The following is a 20,324-nucleotide window of genomic DNA, read 5'->3' on the forward strand; positions in this document are numbered from 1 at the left end:
AGACCTAAGGGGCAACTTTTTCACGCAGAGGGTGGTACGTGTATGGAATGAACTGCCTGAGGATGTGGTGGAGGCTGGTACAATTGCAACATTTAAGAGGCATTTGGATGGATATATGAATAGGAAGGGTTTGGAGGGATATGGGCCAGGTGCTGGCAGGTGGGACTAGATTGGGTTGGGATATCTGGTCGGCATGGACGGGTTGGACCGAAGGATCTGTTTCCGTGCTGTACATCTCTATGACTCTAAATGCAAGGATTATCCTTGTAAGATTAAAATATTAGGCAATATTTGGCATCACTTACACACCTCCAGATATAACAACTCTTGCACTAGTCAGCTCTGGACGGTCACTTTTGGTCAGGCTTTGTCCAATCCACTCAGAGATCCCAGCTGCAGATGGAGGTGAAACTAATCACAAAAAAAGTGCAGGATAGAGGTGAGTTTTAGAAAGTACACAAAGCATTATATCTTTTCAGAAAAACAACTTTAAAGGAGGATAATCTGAACAAAGCATTCAGAAAGCAATTATTACTTATCCAAAATAAACACTGTGCACTAATGCAGCGCCTCACTTTGTAAAACATCCTGAAGTTTTCCAAAACCATATACTTCTGAACCATAGTCATTACTGTTGTGTAAGCAAGTACTTTGCCACAACAAGCCTCTTCAAGGAAAATTGGATAAATGGATACGTTCTTTTATATGACAAAAATGGGAGGCAACAACTTATTACTTTTGCCTTTACATCCTTTATACAGCAACACCATTCTCCAGGGCATAGTCCCTAAATTTAAATCATCTTGTGTCTTTGTTCAAAGTAGGCTAGGGTTTCTTCTGATAGACCTCAATTTCTCAACCAAAGTCTACTTCACAAGAACTAGCCTCCATGAATGTAGCACTCTCTCAGTACTGCAGGTTGTAGACTCAGATTTTGTATTTAAATCTCAGAGTTGGGCTTGAACCCACAAACACCTAATTCAGCAGCAAAACTGGTGTCAAAATATAAAGGATGGAAGGTCAAATTAGCAGAAACTACAATTATCAATTCCCTTCAATGACGGATTTTCACCATATAAGAATGACATAGAAGCTGATATAAACTTTTGTACAGCATTTCAAATTTAATACTATTCATAACCCTCCATTTTCAAGGTGTTACTGACTATAGAAGACTAATCATATGAAGACTAATCATACAAAGACTTAAATATTGACAAGTAAAACTAGCTGACTAATTCTATACACAGAATTATTTCCTAAAACAATACAACTCAAGATCATATAAATTTACTTTTGTGAGAATTGTGTGTTCTTCAAGCCAAGGAAAGAATATAACATTTTACTTGTTCTTAGCATCAAGAAGATTATGTCAGGGCAGAGTACAAGTTTCACTACTGTTTCACTGAACACAATCATCAGATTGCCAGCTTCCAATCAATTAGTGCAAATGTTGGCTCAGTCAATATATTTCACTTGACTGAAATCCAGCAGGTAGTTTTGTACCGAGATAAAGTATTCTAATAGTAAAGTGTGCATCATTTACCCTTTTCAGAACTTGCATTTCCTCCATTCACAGAAGCAGCTTCAAATGATGTGCCTCTTACAGAGAACACTTTGACGTCATCGTCAGATTTCACTGTGCACAAAGCATTCCCTATGAAAAGTCAAGGATTAAGAACTGAAATACCAATTTGACTGAAGAGAAAAGGTTCAGAATTCAAAGCACGGTTTGGAACGAGAATCCTTCAGAACTTCCAAAAACCACTACTGAATTACCATTAAACCTAAGCACATGTTTAGGGATGCATCCTCAGAAAAACTGATTCCTCATCAAATTCAATCAAACTCCTATGCTGAATTCCAACTGATAGTTTAATAATTGATCACACGTGGGTTCAAAATACTTTTACATGAGATTATGTAGTTAAATCAGTTTCCATCCAACTCAAAAAATCAAAGCAAGTGTCATGTGTGGTACCTATTGGGTTTAAATAGTAGTCACTTGTATTTAATAGAGTTTTAAAGTTTTTAGTCATCAGAGTTTTGAAATTACTCCAAATTACCAGTGATAGCCTGATACCTCTCTTTTTCCTTTAATTTGCCACAACTGAATTTTGTCTCTAGGCACAATACAGAGTTAGATGTATTTCTCTCAATACTCATGGGAAATATTTGTATTTGATGTAAAGATGTGCTCTTTCTGTCCAATGCAAAGATTACATTCAATCTTTAATTACTAAATAACAAATTCAATTGCCTTTCCATTGATGCTTATATTATATCAAGGAATACCTCTGCTGAAAAAACAGAAATTACTGGAGAAACCTGTTGAGCTCCTCCAAGAATTTCTGCTTTTGTTTCAGAGTTCCAGCATCTGCAATTTTTGTTTTAACGCACCTACTGGTACATGCAACAAATAAAATAACAGATTTAGCACATACTGGTGGAATTCACTGGAATGATTGTGCATAGGTTTTAAATCAAAAATATCTTCAATTTTATGTTCCTAGATATCAACTACTCAAAGTAAAATGAAAAACAGAAACATATAGCAAATTGTACAACTGAAAGTTGAAGGCACAGTCTCAGACAGCATAATCTCAAGAAAGGAGACACTCATTTAAGACAGAGATGAAGAGGAATTTCCTCTCCGAGGGTAGTGAATCTGTGGAATTCTTCATTACAAAAGGCTGTACAGCATGTTGATTATATTCAAGGTCGAGAATAGACAGCTTTAAATCAGTAAAGGAATCAAGAGTTGTGAGCAAAAGACAGGAGAGTGAGGATCAGATCAATCATGATCTTATTAAATCATAAAGCAGAAAATACAAGCTCAATGATCTACTTCTGCTCCTATGTCTTATGATTTTTTAGTATAAAACCAACTCATGAAGTGGTGCTACTTTCCTTCTGGAACGGTACATTACAACGTAGCCTACGAAGCCAGGTTCAACTTATCCAGATAGCATCAAGACCAAATATATTCCATTTATTTCTACAACCTATTATCGCCACCCTAACCACTTTCTTGGTCTGCACTCCAAACCCAACATTGCAGAATTTGCCCTGTATAAGAACAAACTGAATGGTATTGAGACTGGCTCTAACGTAATGACAAGTACATCGGCTTCCAAGCAATCGATTGTGCTAAGGGACTCTCTAGTCCGAGGTACAGACAGACGTTTCTGTGGCCAGCAGTGAAAAATCAGAATGGTATGTTGCTTCCCTGGTGCCAGGATCAAGGATGTCTCAGAGAGGGTGGAGACTGTTCTCAAGGGGTGAGGGGCCAGGAGGTCACTGTACACATTGAAACCAACGACATAGGAAGGGAAAAGGTTGAGATTCTGAAGGTAGATTAAAGAGAGTTAGGCAGGAATTTAAAAAGGAGGTCCTCAAGAGCAGTAATATCTGGATTACTCCCGGTGCTACAAGCTAGTGAGGACAGGAATAGGAGGATACAGCAGATGAATGCTGAGGAGTTGGTGTATGGAAGAAGAAGGATTCACATTTTTGGATCATTGGAAACTGTTTTGGGGTAGAAGTGACCTGTACAAGGAGGACGGATTGCACTTAAATTGGAAGGGGACTAATATACTGCCAGGGAGATTTGTTAGAGCTGCTCGGGAGGATTTAAACTAGTAAGGTGGGGAAGATGTGGTGGTGGTGGTGGGGGAGGTTGGACCCAGGGAGATAATGAGGAAAAATTTCAGTCTGAGACTGGTACAGTTGAGAACAAAGGCGAGTCAAACAGTCAGGGCAGGCAGGAACAAAGCAGAGAACAAGGTAGGACTGATAAATTAAACTGCTTTTATTTCAATGCAAGAAGCCTATCAGGGAAGACAGATGAACTCAGGGCACAGTTAGGAACATGGGACTGGGATATCATAGCAATTACAGAAACGTAGCTCAGGGATGGACAGGACTGGCAGCTTAATGTTCCAGGATACAAATGCTACAGGAATGACAGAAAGGGAGGCAAGAGAGGAGGGGGAGTGGCATTTTTGATAAGGGATAGCATTACAGCTGTACTGAGGGAAGATATTCCTGGAAATACATCCAGGGAAGTTATTTGGATGGAACTGAGGAATAAGAAAGGGATGATCATCTTATTGGGATTATATTATAGACCCCCTAATAGTCTGAGGGAAATTGAAAAGAAAATTTGTAAAGAGATCTCAGTTATCTGTAAGAATAATAGAGTGGTTATGGTAGGGGATTTTAACTTTCCAAACATAGACTGGACTGCCATAGTGTTAAGGGTTTAGATGGAGAGGATTTTGTTAAGTGTGCACAAGAAAATTTTCTGATTCAGTATGTGGATGTAGCTACTAGAGAAGGTGCAAAACTTGACCAACTCTTGGGAAATATGGCAGGGCAGATGACTGAGGTGTCAGTGGAGGAGCACTTTGGGGCCAGTGACCATAATTCTATTAGTTTTAAAATAGTGATGGAAAAGGATAGACCAGATCTAAAAGTTGAAGCTCTAAATTGGAAGAAGGCCAATTTTGACGGTATTAGGCAAGAACTTTCAAAAGCTGACTGGGGGCAGATGTTCGCAGGTAAAGGGACGGCTGGAAAATAGGAAGCCTTCAGAAATGAGATAATGAGAATCCAGAGAAAGTATATGCCTGTTAGGGTGAAAGGAAAGGCTGGTAGGTATAGGGAATGCTGGATAACTAAAGAAATTGAGGTTTTGGTTAAAAAAAAGGAAGCATATGTCAGGTATAGATAGGATAGATTGAGTGAATCCTTAGAAGAGTATAAAGGCAGTAGGAATATACTTAAGGAAATCAGGAAGGCAAAAAGGGGACATGAGATAGCTTTCGCAAATACAGTTAAGGAGAATCCAAAGGGTTTTTACAAATACATTATGGACAAAAGGGTAACTAGTGAGAGAATAGGACCCCTCAAAGATCAGCAAGGCGGCCTTTGTGTAGAACCGCAAGAGATGGAGCAGATACCAAACGAGTATTTTGCATCAGTATTCACTGTGGAAAAGGACATGGATGATATAGAATGCAGGGAAATAGATGGTGACATCTTGCAAAATGTTCAGATTACAGAGGAGGAAGTGCTGGATGTCTTGAAACACATAAAAATGGATAAATCCCCAGGACCTGATCAGCTGTACCCTAGAACTATGTGGGAAGCTAGGGAAGTGATTGCTGGGCCTCTTACTAAGATATTTGCATCATCAATAGTCAGAGGTGAGGTGCTGGAAGATTGGAGGTTGGCTAACGTGGTGCCACTGTTTAAGAAAGATGGTAAGGACAAGCCAGAGAACTATAGACCAGTGAGTCTGACGTCGGTGGTGGGCAAGTTGTTGGAGGCAATCCTGAGGGACAGGATGTACATGTATTTGGAAAGGCAAGGACTGATTAGGGATTGTCAACATGGCTTTAAGCGTGGGAAATCCTGTCACACAATCTTGATTGAGTTTTTGCAGAAGTAACAAAGAGGATTGATGAGGCAGAGTGGTAGATGTGATCTATATGGACTTCAGTAAGGCGTTCAACAAGGTTCCCCATGGGAGACTGATTAGCAAGGTTAGATCTCATGGAATACAGGGAGAACTCGCCATTTGGATACAGAACTGGCTCAAAGGTAGAAGACAGAGGGTGGTGGAGGAGGGTTGTTTTTCAGACTGGAAGCCTGTGACCAGTGGAGTGCCACAAGGATTGGTGCTGGTTCCACTACATTTCATCATTTATATAAATGATTTGGATGTGAGCATAAGAGGTATAGTTAGTAAGTTTGCTGATGACACCAAAATTGGAGATGTAGCGGACAGCGAAGAAGGTTACCTCAGATTACAATGGGATCTTGTTCAGATGAGCCAATGGGCTGAGAAGTAGCAAATGGAATTTAATTCAGATAAATGTGAGTTGCTGCATTTTGGGAAAGCAAAGCTTAGCAAGACTTAAACATTTAATGGTAAGGTCCTGGGGAGTGTTGCTGAACAAAGAGACCTTGGAGTGCAGGTTCATAGCTCCTTGAAAGTGGAGTCGCAAGGAATCGGATAGTGCTTTCCTTTATTGGTCAGACTATTGGGTACAGGAGTTGGGAGGTCATGTTGTGGCTGTACAGGACATTGGTTGGGCCACTGTTGGAATATTGCACGCAATTCTGGTCTCTTTCCTATGGGAAAGATGGTGTGAAACATGAATGGGTTCAGAAAAGATTTACAAGGATGTTGCCAGGGTTGGAGGATTTGAGCTATAGGGAGAGGTTGAATAGGCTAGGGCTTGACGATGTTGTCCTTGCTGATGAAGTTGGTGGTGTTTGGTGTATGTGTCTTTGATTCTTTTAATAGTGTAGTCAGTGTTTCCTTGGCTAGGTTGATGTTGATTGATGTGAACAGGGCTGATACATCAAAGGAAACCATTATTTCATCCTCTTCTATCTTGGTGCCTTTGATGGTCTTCAGGAATTCTTGGGTGGAGTTCACCACAGAAAATGACATCACCAACCTAAGGAAACCCAAACATATAAATAGAAAGCAGGAAACACCAGCAGTGTTTCGTCCAGAGGCTCACTGAAGATGTTACCAAGGATGGTGACAAAACGTCTGAAAATGAACCTTCAAGCTCAGCGAGCAAACCTACATCCAGAACCTCAACCTGAGCTACAAATCTTCTCAAAACTTGCTATCAGTGGAACTACTTCAGCTTTTATAGAGCATTTCCATACTTTTTTAAAAATATTCTACCTTGCTTATTTCTCCTTTGTTCAAACTCTAGAAAACCCATCTGTTCCAACTCACCTTCAGTTCCACCTCCTAAGATCCAAGTATCTGATCCAATGTCTAAATGTTTCTCTCCATGTATTCTGGATCAGGAGGTGTCACTGCATTCATGTTGACAATGATAACTAATGCAAATGAAGTATGAACTATATCAGCCTAGTTTTGGGAGTGCAACTGCTACCATGTTCTAATAGCAGGCATTGCTATAATCTAAAGATAAAGATGGAAGTTGCAGATGGAAGGACTGAGGCAATAACCTCAAGTGGATGCGTTTTTTAGATTCCCTCCAGTATGGAAACAGGCCTTCGGCCCAACAAGCCAACACCAACCCTCCAAAGAGTAACCCACCCAGACCCATTTCGCCAACCCTATATTTACCCCTGACTAATGCACCTAACACTATGGGCAATTTAGCATGGCTAATTCACCTGACCTGCACATCTTTGGATTGAGAGGAAACGCAGACACGGGGAGAATGTGCAAACTCCACACATAGTCGCCCGAGGCGGGAATCGAACCCGGGTCCCTGGCGCTGTGAAGCAGCAGTGTTAACCACTGAGTCACCGTGCTGCCCATACTTCTTTGGTAACATGCCAGGTTCCTTTCTATATTGCACAAGAGCACGTCAAAAATACGTTAGATTTTACATTCAGTAAAAAGACACAATGACTAACTATAAATCACTTATAACCTGAAAGTCAAACTTCAGCAAAAGAGTTCATCTTGTACCAACCTGCATAGATAGTTCTGACAAATGTATCTGGGGTTTTAATTTCAGTGATATCAGAGATGGCAGCGACATCAAGTTTAGCAGCTATTCGAGGTATAATGTTCTAAAAAGAAAAGGAAAGATTGTAAATAAACATTCCAGGATAAAGTACGCTCATTAAACGTGATATTTTCCTTTTCAAGATATTAAACTGAACATATTTTGATGCATTTCTTACAAGGAAACACTGTATGCAAAATCTTAGCACAACAACTGTTGGGGCAGGGAACTATCATCCAATTCCACTCTACATCTATGGGCAGCATGCTGCCCTCAACGAGTACCAGTAAAAATTAGTTGGTGACTTCTGTTAATGAGATCTTACTGCGTGCGAAATAGCTGCTGTCATGGCCCATATATCAATCCTAAAGAAGGGTTACACCCAAAATGTCGACTTCTGCACCTTCTGATGCTGCCTGGCTTACAGTGTTCTTCCAGCCTCCTGTCTATCATGGCCCATATAACAATACTCAAAACCTTCTCTTCTCTGCTTCATAGTTTTGGGTTGATTCTAACTGGTTAGTAAACTTTAAAGATGAAACTACTAACTGATTGCATTTACATTAAATGAGTGTTCTTTGAAGTAATAAAGTGCTGCTCTTATATTGGGTCTCAACACAAATGTTCATGCATTTTTGTTTACACTTACTAATTCTTCATAGCTTGCACTTCATTTTGTTCTTGATGCCCACAAATGCTTTACGTTTTTAAATAAAAATGCAATCTCAGTTTATCGCTACTTTCTATGTTACATTATAAATGTTACATGGCAAACCTGGGCACAAAGTAATTTTCAAGTGGGAAAGGGGCAGTTAATTAGGATATTGCCAGGAAACACAGAAAATGATGAAATGCATCTAGGGAAAAGGGCAGAACTAATTCAATAAAATACAACTTATGAAACATAATGCACTGTGTAATGCATTGTAATTCAATTGGAATGCCATTAAGCCAGTAAGTTGACAGCTCCAAGACAAGATGAAATATTGCAGGAAAATGTTGTAGGAAGTGTTATAGCAATTCAAGTGGCTCAGTTAAAGAGTTAGAGAACTTGGTGAACCATATGCATCATTAAACTATTCTGTGTATGAGCAAGTGTGAGCTTTCCTTTACTGTAAATATCTGTCAGATCAGAGGTTAAAGTAATAGATAAAAGGATTAGAGAGGAATTTAGAAAAGTCTTCACCCAGAAGGTGCAAGTAATCTGGAACTCTCCTCCTGAAATGGTGATATAGAGGCAGAATCCTCATTACATTTTTAAAGATGTATTTAGATATTCATTGGAAGTGCAGCACCTATGAGGTGATGGTCCAGGAAGGTAGGTTAGGCTGAATACTCCTTTTCAACCAACGCTGATACACATAGTTTGAATGGCCTCCATCTGTGCCATACATTTATAACATTTGATTCTATGTTAGAATCAAAAGCCAATAGTACAAGAAGGCAATCTAGTCCAAAACAGGGATACTAACACTTTTATTCAAATCAATGCCACTCCCCTGCAGCTATTTCTCCCCACAGCTCTATTTCCCTTTCAAGTGTTTATCCAATTCAATTTTGAATGCTACGAATGAACCTGTTTTCTTACAGGCAGCGCATTCCAGAACACAGGCAAGCTGGTTACCTGGCACTGCATAATCCAATTTTATGGGCTTTAAACCTACTTAACACAGCAGTGAATACCTGATTTGGGAGGTTCAAATTTTTGGCATATAACCTTCAAGATATAAATTGAGAAGCAAGTCGAATAAGAAAATATTTTCAGGGAATAGATTAGCTTGCATTTATTCTATGGAAAATATTTTCAGTTACTCAAACTGATCTTAGTTAAATGTTAAAATCACATGTAAATATATAGGTGCACGCATGACAATAAGTACAAACATATTATTTCAATCTTATTAAATAATCAAATTTAAGCAGTAAGTGCCAGGACCTTGTCATCTCTAATGATGAATAATTCCAATCTTCTTTTATTGTGGCATCTTAAAGACAGTCATTGGCCTTTTCTTGTTCCTAGACTGGACTAGTTAAAGATAGCAACTTGTTGAGTTATGCAGGTTATCACATCTGATCTGCAAACTCAGCTAAGTTTGTTGATTGCAGGACTTTGCTAGTTTAGTTGGAGTGCTGCATTTGTTTTCAGCAATCATGGTTTAGGATGAAAGGAAGAGGAAAAATGTGTCATTGGATACTTTAAATATGGAAATAGGAACAGATTATTGGTTGAATATATCAGAACTCATCAATAAATAACCCATCACCTTTCAACATTCAACACATGGAATAATCTGTCACCCTGTAAAAATAACTATCTTAAATCTCATTGTTCAAAAATGCATGGAACTCTGAAGCAATTATCCAATTTACACAGTGGGGGGAGTCTGCGCAGGAGTATATGATGGTACTTTCCATGAAAGGTCATGAGAAGTAGTCAAATTTCATAAGCCTACTAGATTTTCAAAACAACTAAACAATATATATTTTAAGCCCAACAAATCAGCATTCAACATTACAAAAAGCAAATCTGCTGATAAGTAGAGATTTTTTTTATTTATACTTCAGAAAGAGTATTTCTCCTAATATGATGAAGAGTAAACTAATTTATTCTCAAAACAAAATTTTGTCGAAAGTACATCTTGTATGTGCACCAGTGTGGGATGATCCCTTGAAACGAAGATCATAGAATCATGGAACCCCTACAGTGTGCAAGCAGGCCATTTGGCCCAACAGTTCCACACCATCCCTCCAAAGTGCACCTCACCCTATCCTGGTAAGCTTGCATTTCCCATGGCTAATCCATCTAGTCTGTGCATCCCTGGATACTATGGGCAATTTAGCATAGCCAATCCACCTAATCTGCACACCTTTGAACTGTAGTAGGAGATCAAAGCACCTGGAGGAATCCCATGCAGGTACAGGGAAAATGTGTGGAGTTTGCATAGTCACTTGAGGCTGGAATTGAATTGGGTTCCCTGGCACAATGAGGCAGCAGTGCTAACCGCTGAGCCACCATGCCTATGGTGCTTATTCACATGGAGTCTTTTAACGTGGGAGAACTTTTTGCACCACAGCTGCCAGAGTTCTGGCCAACCAGGAAACCACTCTTACCACCAGCCTTTGGTGTATCATAAGGTTTTACAGATTGATAATCGATCTGTTTGGGTCACACTATGACAAACCCTCCACTGTCATGATGATATTTGAACACAGAGCCTCAGGCCCAGAGGGTAGACTATCACCTACCCATGCACCACAAAGCTCCTTGCACATTTATTGTGTTTTGCTGACAAGTCAGCTTCAATTGAAATTCCAAGTAACATGTAATGTTTTTAGAAGAACTGCCTGATGTCTCACTCAGCATGTGATCAGAATGTGGAACTTGCTACCACATGGAGTAGTTGGGTAATAAATAGAATAGACGAATTTAAGGAAAAATCTAAGCAGGTACATGAAGTAAAGAAGATCACAGGCTAGGCTGACAGGATTAGGTAAAGAAGGGTGGTAGGTAGTGTGTGAGAATAAACTCCAGCATTGGCCTTCTGGACCAAACAGGCAAAAGTAAGGACTACAGATGCTGGAGATTAGAGTCAAGATTAGTGTGGTGCTGGAAATACACCGCAGGTCAGGCAGCATCCGAGGAGCAGGAAAATCGATGTTTCAAGCAGTAGCCCTTCTCAGGAATCTGTTGACTCCTGATGAAGGGCTCTTGCCCAAAACTTCGATTTTCCTGTTCCTCGGATGCTGCCTGACCTGCTGTGCATTTCCAGCACCACTTTAACCTTGACTTCTGGACCAAACAGCCTATCTTGATAAGCCCTTTGTAATGTCTTGCCAATAGTACTTTCCTCACCTTTCCAAAGGCAGAAGCCCCTGCACATATATGCGTGAATTTAAATTCCTTATGTGCAGCAAGCACCAGCGGTGTCAGCTCCTCTGTCAATGACACAGAAAGCAGAATATTAAAAACACAAATAAGCATACAGCAAAAAGTATGAAAACAATAAATTTTGAATTCATATACCATCAAGTAAAGCAAGAAATGTACACTTTGACAAAAATGGACCCTAACAGATGCCTATATACATCTTCAGTAACTTAGTCATCTTCTATTCATTTGGCTTCCACCCTTTCCTCAACTATTGTTGTACAGCATTGACATTTCTTGCTTGTGGCAGACAGATTTATTACCATTTAAATACTTAAATGTGCAGTACATGTTAACACCAGGTTATTCATTGTATGTTATGTCTTCAGGTCATCTATAGCTTTTCTATGTATATACTGGAAGTGATAGCAAACTATTTAGTCTTGCTTGCCTGCCTGAGAGCCAAGACAAAGGTGCAGCAAATCCATTCAGATTTGCTTTATGCTAAAGATACAGCAACCAATGTTTCATACCAGCAGCAGTAAATGAACATATTCACTCACAGCTGCAAAGAGTTTGGCTTGACCATCAGCACTAGGAAGACTGAAAGGTTCTTGTAGCATAATGGCAATGTCCCTAATGTCCCTACCTCTAAGCTGGGAGACCTAGGTTCAAGTCCCATCAGCTCCAGAGTGGTGAAATAACATCTCTGAACATATTTTTTAATAGGTATTTTTATAGAAAAAAAGGAAATTTTTTGAACTTTTTTTTTACATAATTACAAAGGAATACAAACAAGTATAAACACTAATATACAATTAAAAATATATATTAAAAAGAAATAAATAATTGTGAGAAGATTTGTAGCTCGGGTGCTCGTTGTTGTGGTTCTGTTCGCCGAGCCAGGAATTTGTGTTGCAGACATTTCGTCCCCTGTCTAAGTGACATCCTCAGTGCTTGGGAGCCTCCTGTGAAGTGCTTCTGTGATCTTTCCTCCGGAGGAAAGATCACAGAAGCGCTTCACAGGAGGCTCCCAAGCACTAAGGATGTCACCTAGACAGGGGACAAAATGTCTGCAACACAAATTCCCAACTCGGCGAACAGAACCACAACAGAAATGAATAATAACCAAAACACAAAAAAGGGAAAAAAACCCCAACTAACTACTAATCTATCCTGCAAACAACCAAAACATAAAATAGGATATCATATATTACTAGCGAAAAATAACAGAATAATTAAATACATACTCAAAATGAATTAACATCAAGTCATAATAAAACCCATCTTTATACAGGATTCCTCCCCTCGGGGGCCCCCGGACCAGCCAGAACCACTACCACAGCCAGACAAAAGCCCTTGACAATATGGCCGAAATATCTGTGTCGATATAGTTCAGAAAGGGCTGTCATATTTTATAGAATAATTCAGTTTTTTGGTGCACCATATTTGTGAGGAAGTCAGGGGGGATATGTTCCATGATTAACCTGTGCCTATTCGAAAGTCCTGGAGGGTCCTCAGCTACCCAATTCACTAAGATATTTTCTCTTGCACAAAAATAGAGAATGGAAAATAGTTTCCTCCTGTGCACATCCAGGGAGGGAAGATTTGAAAAGCCCAGGAGAAGAGATACTGGATCCAATCTAATCTCCGTTCCCAAGATTTCTGTCAGAGCATTCGCTAATCTGTCCCAGTATCTATGGATCTTGTGACATGTCCATAAACAGTGCTTGAGAGTGCCCACTTCTATTTTGCATTTAGGACACTTTGGGGATATTCCTACCCTAAATTTTGCAAGTCTTTCAGGTGCTATATGGGCCCTATGGAGTATCTTTAATTGAATAGCTTGGGTTCTATTACAAAGAGAGATCTTTCTGGCGTTTTCCCAGATGTCCTCCCACATTTCTAGAGGGATTTCTAACCCGAATTCCTGGTTCCATGTTTTAAACAGTTGGTCCATGTCTTTCGATACCTCGTTACATAATGAGTGATAAAGAGTACTGACCGAAAGTGGACCCATTGGTCATAGCACTCTTCTCTCCCTATCCGATTTGTAGGGGCTGTCTAATAATGAGGTCTTCTTAATGTGTATATAATCTCATATTTGGAAATACCGAAAAAAGGTCTCCATTAGGCAGTCCAAACTTCTGGTGCAACTGCTCAAAAGACATCATAACCTCCCCATCAAACAGGTCCCCTAAGCAAGAGATACCTCTGGATCTCCAGGTTTTAAATGTAGCGCCTGTCAGCCCTGGCTGAAAACCCGATGCTCCCACCATAGGAGTAGGAGGAGAGGTTTTTTGTAGGTTACCTCATCTTGCGGCATTATCCTCCAGGCTTTAATTGTATTTAATAAAATAGGGTTTTTGCAATAGTCCATAATAGCACTCACCTTATCTAAAAATTAAACATTGATATGGGGACACTTTGCTTGGGAGGTCTCAATGTCGAATCAAATTGACTGTGGGTCACAAGAGACCCAATCAGCTACATAGCATAATAAAGAACTCAACTGATACCTCTTAAAGTCTGGAAAATCCAGTCCTTGTGGAAGCTGCAGCTTTTATAATTTGATAAGGTGCCGTCTATGAGTCCAAATAAAGGAACCAAGCCAGCCGTGTAGCTTACGTAACGCCAGTCTCAGCAATATCAAAGGGAGCACTCCCATAGGATACAGGAGACGAGGCAGAATATTCATTTTAACTAGAGCTACTCTGTCTAACCAGAATATTGGGAGATCTCCCCAGTGTTGAAAGTCCTGCCTTATTTCTCTAGTAGGTGCACAAAATTGGCTTTATACAGCTGACCAAATACTGGGGTGATAAAAATACCCAAGTATAAAAAACCCTCCAGTGACCACCAAAAGGGAAAGCAAGATCCGTCCGATAAATTGGATACACTAGCGAGACCTCCCAACGCCATGGCATCCGATTTCATAAAATTGATTTTATAGCCTGAGAACATACTAAATAGATTGATTACTTGAATTAAGCGGGGGAAGGATATCAAAGGATTACTTAAGAAAAGGAGGATATCATCTGCATAGAGAGTGATTTTATGTTTACCTGAACCAACCCTCAGAGCCACTATGCACAAGTCGGTTCGTATAGCTTCCGCCAGTGGTTTGATTATTAGCGTGAATAATAACGGTGAGACAGGACATCCCTGACGACAGTCCCTACCCACACTGAAGCTATCCGAACCCAAACCATTGGTAATCATGGCTGCCCTGGGGTCATTGTATAATATAGACCCATTTAGAAAATACTTCTCCGACACCAAACCTTTCCAGTGTGTAAAAAAAGATATGACCATTCTACCCGATCAAATGCCTTCTCTGCATCCAGAGAGACAACTATCCCCGGTATTCTTTCCTGTTGACAGGCTTGTATCATATTTAAGATTCTTCTAATATTGTTAGCTGATCTACAGCCCTTGGTAAATCTGCCTGGTCCTCCTTTATGATATATGGTAAGACCTCTCCAATCTTAATGCTAACGTTTTAGAAAGGATTTTGAAATCCACATTTAGCAAGAGTATTGGTCTATATGATGAGCAATCTTCTGGGGCCTTTCCTTTTTTAAGAATGAGAGAAATATTTGCTTCTCTCAACGCAGGCGGGAGGCAGCCCTGACTATGTGAGTAATTGTACCAGCCAGTTCCCCTATAAATCTTTTATAAAATTCAACCTGGAATCCGTCTGGTCCAAGTGCTTTGCCACTCTGAAGCTGTCTAATTGCGTCGAGTACTTCCTGGGTTGTCAGGGGGGCATTCAGGATCGACACCTGCTCCGGGGTTAAATCCAGAAAGGCCACGTTTTTAAAGAAGGACTCTACCTTCTTAGTTCTATCCTCACAGTCCTGCGATTTATACAATTCAAAATAGAACTTTCTAAAGGCTGTATTGATCCTATTACGATCACAAGTCAGAGTACCAGCACTTTCCCTAATGGATGTGATAACTTGAGGAGCCTTTTTTTTCCTAGCAAGATATACTAGGTATCTGCCATGCTTGTCGCTATAGTCATATAGTCTTTGCTTTGCAAATAATATTTCCCTCTTTGCTGTTTGAGTAAGTGCGGTGTTCAAGGCTGTCCTAAGGGCTGTGATCCTTTGTAGCTTAATAATAGAGGGCCTATTATTATACGCTGTCTCAGCTGCCTTCAAGCGAGCCTCGAGCAGGCGCTGTTGTTCTCCCTTTCGTCTTTTCTGGGTCGCAAAATATGAGATGATCAAACCTCACGCATTAGCCTTAATGGTCTCCCACATCGTCAATGGGTTACTGGCCATACCTGAATGAATTTCCAAAAAGGTCTTGAATTCCTGAGAAAAATATTTTATAAATTTGCTATCCTTCATTAATAAAGAATCCATACGCCAACGTCAGGAGCCTGTCCCATCGTCTCTAGTCTTAACTTCCAATATATACTGCAGCATGATCAGAGATTGCTATATTACCTATTTTGCAGGACAATATGGAATTCAAAAGGGTCAAGAGAGCAAAAAACATATCAATTCTAGTATGACACTTGTGTGGGTTAGTGTAGAAATTAAAGTCTCTGCCCTGGGGGTGAAGGCACCTCCACACATCTACTAGGTGGTGAATCTCCTTATTCAGATCCACCAAATGTCTAAATCTAAGAGATATACCCATAGTACTCTTGGGTATCCTATCCTATTCACATAGTGAATAACAAATAAGGCCCCTACCCCCCCACAGAAGGTGGGCCCGCATATAGCAACCCGGTGGGCCCACTCCACCTGTACATGGCCTGGACCAGACTCCAACTTTAATATTTGAGGGAGCCATTGCTCCAAAAAAACTGCGTTCGGGAAGGCCCAGCAACCGAATATTTTTTTCGACGGTCCCGACTGTCGAGGTCGATGTGCTCTTTCAAGGTCCGGACTCGCTGCTCGAGAACCTGGACCCGGTCCACGGCTGAGTCGGCAGCAGCTTCTGAGGTAGTGGCCTTTTGCTACCCCCCTCCAACGCGCTGTTCAAGTTTTTCAATTTCTCAGTCATGCTTCTGCTGCTGGAGGGAGTGGGGGAGGGGTCCCTGCCTGTTGCGAACTGCGGGAAGTTTTGCCCTTAGTCATTTTAAGAACAACATCAAACTGTTCAAGTTTGATGTAAAGTGACTAACTATGCTGGGCAAAAGTTATTTTAAATGATTTAAAAGGTGTAGTGAAGGCGGGTGGCCCACTTTACCCAAGTCTTAGACAGAGCACTACAGACTCAGACTTGTTGGGTCGCCGCCATCAGAATCTCTCTCTCTGAACACATTTATAGTAAATAACACATCAGGAAGACAAACCATAGTACAAAATGTCGCTATTTCACCATCTATCAGCACTAACAATATTGACACTGGCAGTTGTTGATAGTTTCAGGCTACGCAATTACGAACAATCTGCTACTTGATGTTGAAATCAACAACGAATCACAAAAGTTGCACTTGTTATGTCCAAGCTGCGTAGGAGTATGTAGAACAATAGAAAGTTAATGGACAATAGCAAGCTGAAAGTCTACCAAACCTGCATCTTCAGTTCACTCCTTCACAGTAGTAAGATAGGGACAACATATTTTACCAGTTTTCACCTTCACTGTCTCATACAGTATCTTTGGCCTTCATTGGTAGGAGAAGTTTACCAACTAAGAGGTCCAGAGCATGCTAGTTCTATCAGTATATACTCATGGCTAAGCCAATAACATCTCCACTGGCTAATCTGCATTCGTCAATGGATGACTGTGAATGGTCAATGGCTCATAACCTCTTGGACTTCCGAGTTTTCAATACAAGAACACCTGCAAGTGAGATACAAAGATGGTGGATACTGACACTGTCAAATGGGATACAGTGACTGGCAGGCATGACTTTCAGAGGATGACTATTTGGAAGGGCACTGGAAGAAGCCATCAGAAATTAAAAGCTCAGCTGGCTGAGAAGATAGCCCAGAGAAAACAGAGGTGAGCAATTCCGGCACCTTCTCAGACCATTGTCGTCTTCTTCACCAAATGTGGTAGGGGATGCCATGCATGGGACTCCTGAGCCGTACCAAACAATGTATAACAGTATTCACCATGATGCAAACCTGTCACCACCAGTTGTGATATCCAATATTATTTCAGACAGGCTTATTTAAACAATGAAAATGTACACCAGTTATGCAGATACAGTACAAAAGCTGAATGTCACAAGAAAGCAATTGAACAAAAGCCTTGCAAGCCTGCAATTTCTAAAGATCATGCACGATTTACCACAGTAAATTGAACTACAAAGGAACCTCAATTATCCAGTATTTAATTATCCAAATATCAGATTATCCAGCAAGATCGCACGGTCCTGATGCTCAGTTAAACTATGTTATCTGGCATTCAACTAACAGAACGAAATACTGCCCCCCTGTGTCCTTTGGATAATCAAGGTTCCTCTGTATATTTTCCCTCAAATGATTCACTTCTTGGAGTTCTTCATTACCAATCCGCAAATAAACGATTCAAATGACTGAAGAGTAAAGCAAGTGTCATTTATGTTATATTCCTTTTCTACCCTCAGAAGCATATCACAAATAAATACTCTAACTCTTACTTAGTTATAAAAACCATTTTCAACCAGACATTTATTTAAATGCATACAACAAAAACTGGATGTTCAGTTTTATATGAATTTTTCTGAAAACAGGAGAAATGTATAGCTTGAAATGGATCCTCAGGTAATCTCTAGTCACGAGATCAGTACATTTTGGACCCATATGCTCCAGTGGCACAGTTAGAGCTCCAAACACTTGCTTAGTTGCATGAGTTTTAAAGATTTGAACTGTACTGCCATTCAAACCCCCTTTCTCCAATAAAATGTGTTTCTTCATTACTTTGCAACTTACAGACTCCAGTTTAATTAAAATGTTGCACCTAAGCATTCTATAAGATACTTTAATTATATTCTACATACAAAATGTGTTGTAACCATGCTATAATTTTGAACTGCAACCACGTTGTTTTCGTTATTTTGTCCAAGAAAAGAATGTCACAGACACATTTTATTTTCATCATACTTTAAGGGATAGCAAATGATTTATTCCCAAATCACTAAACATACAGTATTAGCATTCAACTCATTTTTGAAAAAAATTAGTATTGCAAAACAAAATATTGCAGATACTGGAAATCTCCAATAAATACTGAAAGTGCTGGAACACTCAGGAAGCCTGGCAGCATTGAGAAACCACCCTCTTGCTGCATCCATGCCTACCTGGTAGAAAACCTTCAAATGAGTCATTCTCAGCCACTAGAACCTTCTTCACACCTTGCACTTTACTGACTTCTTCTGCAACCTGTAACAAGTAAATGTCAGCTTTGAATACAGGCCCAGTTAAATGGGACAAAATTGGCAAAAAACGTCTGCAAATTCTGCCTGGGAATTGAAAGTTAGCCTCAGTAATGTCCACCATGAAACCATCACCATGGTGGCAAAAAACCCACCCTGTTCATTGATCTGACCTACATGCGACTCAGGATTCACAGCAATGAAGTTGACTCTTAACTGGCCTTCTAAAATAGCAGGACAAGCCACTAGTTCATGGGCAATTTGGATAGGTCAACAAATGCTGGCCTGGCCAGTGACCCCCACGTCCCATTAAAGAATGACTATAAAAAATTAAGAGTGCCACAGTGACTTATAAATACAGGTGGTTCTGCTATAACGCATGTTTCATTAACACAAATTTGCTGCAACTCGATTGACAAACTAGGGACTAAAGCATGAACTTTTAAAATGTGTTGGCTGAAATGTGATTACATCAGCAACATTTAAGCACTGTTTCTAAAGCGCAACTTTTCTATAATGATTGGTTGCACAAGATCACAAACATCGCGTTATAGAAGAACTACCTTGTACTCACCACCTCTCTCTCTTCCTTTAAGACAGTCCTTATTCCTACTTTTTTGTCCATGTTTTCTGGCACTTGGCGCAATAGCTTCTTTACCTTGGTTAAAATTTCATCTAATTGATTACACCCTTGAAGGGCCTTGGAACATTTTATTCCAATAAATATGCTATATAAATGCAAGTTATTGTTGCAGTCAGTAAAGTAATGGCAAATAATATGCTAGCAATTCTAAACTGCACGAAAATTTGAAACAAATTGAAAAATGCCCATATTACAGAGGAAGTAGTGCTGGATGTCTTGAAACGCATAAAAGTGGATAAATCTCCAGGATTTAATCAGGTGTACCCTAGAACTCTGTGGAAAGCTAGGGAAGTGATTGCTTGGCCCCTTGCTCAGATATTTGTACCATCAATAGTCACAGGTGAGGTGCTGAAAGACTGGAAGTTGGCTATTGTGGTGCCACTATTTAAGAAAGGTGGTAAGGAAAAGCCAGGGGACTATAGACTGGTGAGCCTGACATCGGTGGTGGGCAAGTTGATTAAAGGAATCCTGAGGGACAGGATTTACATGTATTTGGAAAGACAGGGACTGCTTAGAGATTGTCAGCATGGTTTTGTGCATGGGAATTCATGTCTCATAAACTTGATTAAGTTTTTTGAAGAAGTAACAAAGAAGATTGATGAGGGCAGAGCGGTAGATGTGATCTATATGGATTTCAGTAAGGCGGTCGACAAGGTTCCCCATGGGAGACTGATTAGCAAGGTTAGATCTCATGGAATACAGGGAGAACTCGCCATTTGGATACAGAACTGGCTCAAAGTTAGAAGACAGAGGGTGGTGGTGGAGGGTTGTTTTTCAGACTGGAGGCCTGTGACCAGTGGTGTGCCATAAGGATCGGTGCTGGGTCCACTACATTTCATCATTTATATAAACGATTTGGATATGAACATAGGAGGTATAGTTAGTAAGTTTGCTGATGACATCAAAATTGGAGGTGTAGTGGACAGCGAAGGTTACCTCAGAGTACATTGAGATTTTGAAAAGATGGGCCAA

General features: G+C 40.1%; 1 protein-coding gene across 2 annotated transcripts in view; it reads right to left on the reverse strand.

The window, feature by feature from the left end:
* Positions 1 to 20,324, reverse strand: part of etfa (electron transfer flavoprotein subunit alpha) — a 70,364-nt gene that overhangs the window by 39,219 nt on the left and 10,821 nt on the right. For both annotated transcript variants that reach the window (XM_043680379.1, XM_043680380.1), the window contains exons 3-7: positions 18,635 to 18,716; positions 11,371 to 11,453; positions 7,482 to 7,581; positions 1,547 to 1,657; positions 310 to 411 (exon numbers count right to left, since the gene is read on the reverse strand). In XM_043680379.1, coding sequence (XP_043536314.1) covers positions 310 to 411; positions 1,547 to 1,657; positions 7,482 to 7,581; positions 11,371 to 11,453; positions 18,635 to 18,716 — 478 coding nt within the window. The remainder of the gene's footprint in view (positions 1 to 309; positions 412 to 1,546; positions 1,658 to 7,481; positions 7,582 to 11,370; positions 11,454 to 18,634; positions 18,717 to 20,324) is intronic.

This window comes from Chiloscyllium plagiosum, chromosome 40 (genome assembly GCF_004010195.1).
Source record: "Chiloscyllium plagiosum isolate BGI_BamShark_2017 chromosome 40, ASM401019v2, whole genome shotgun sequence".
Taxonomy (NCBI): domain Eukaryota; kingdom Metazoa; phylum Chordata; class Chondrichthyes; order Orectolobiformes; family Hemiscylliidae; genus Chiloscyllium; species Chiloscyllium plagiosum.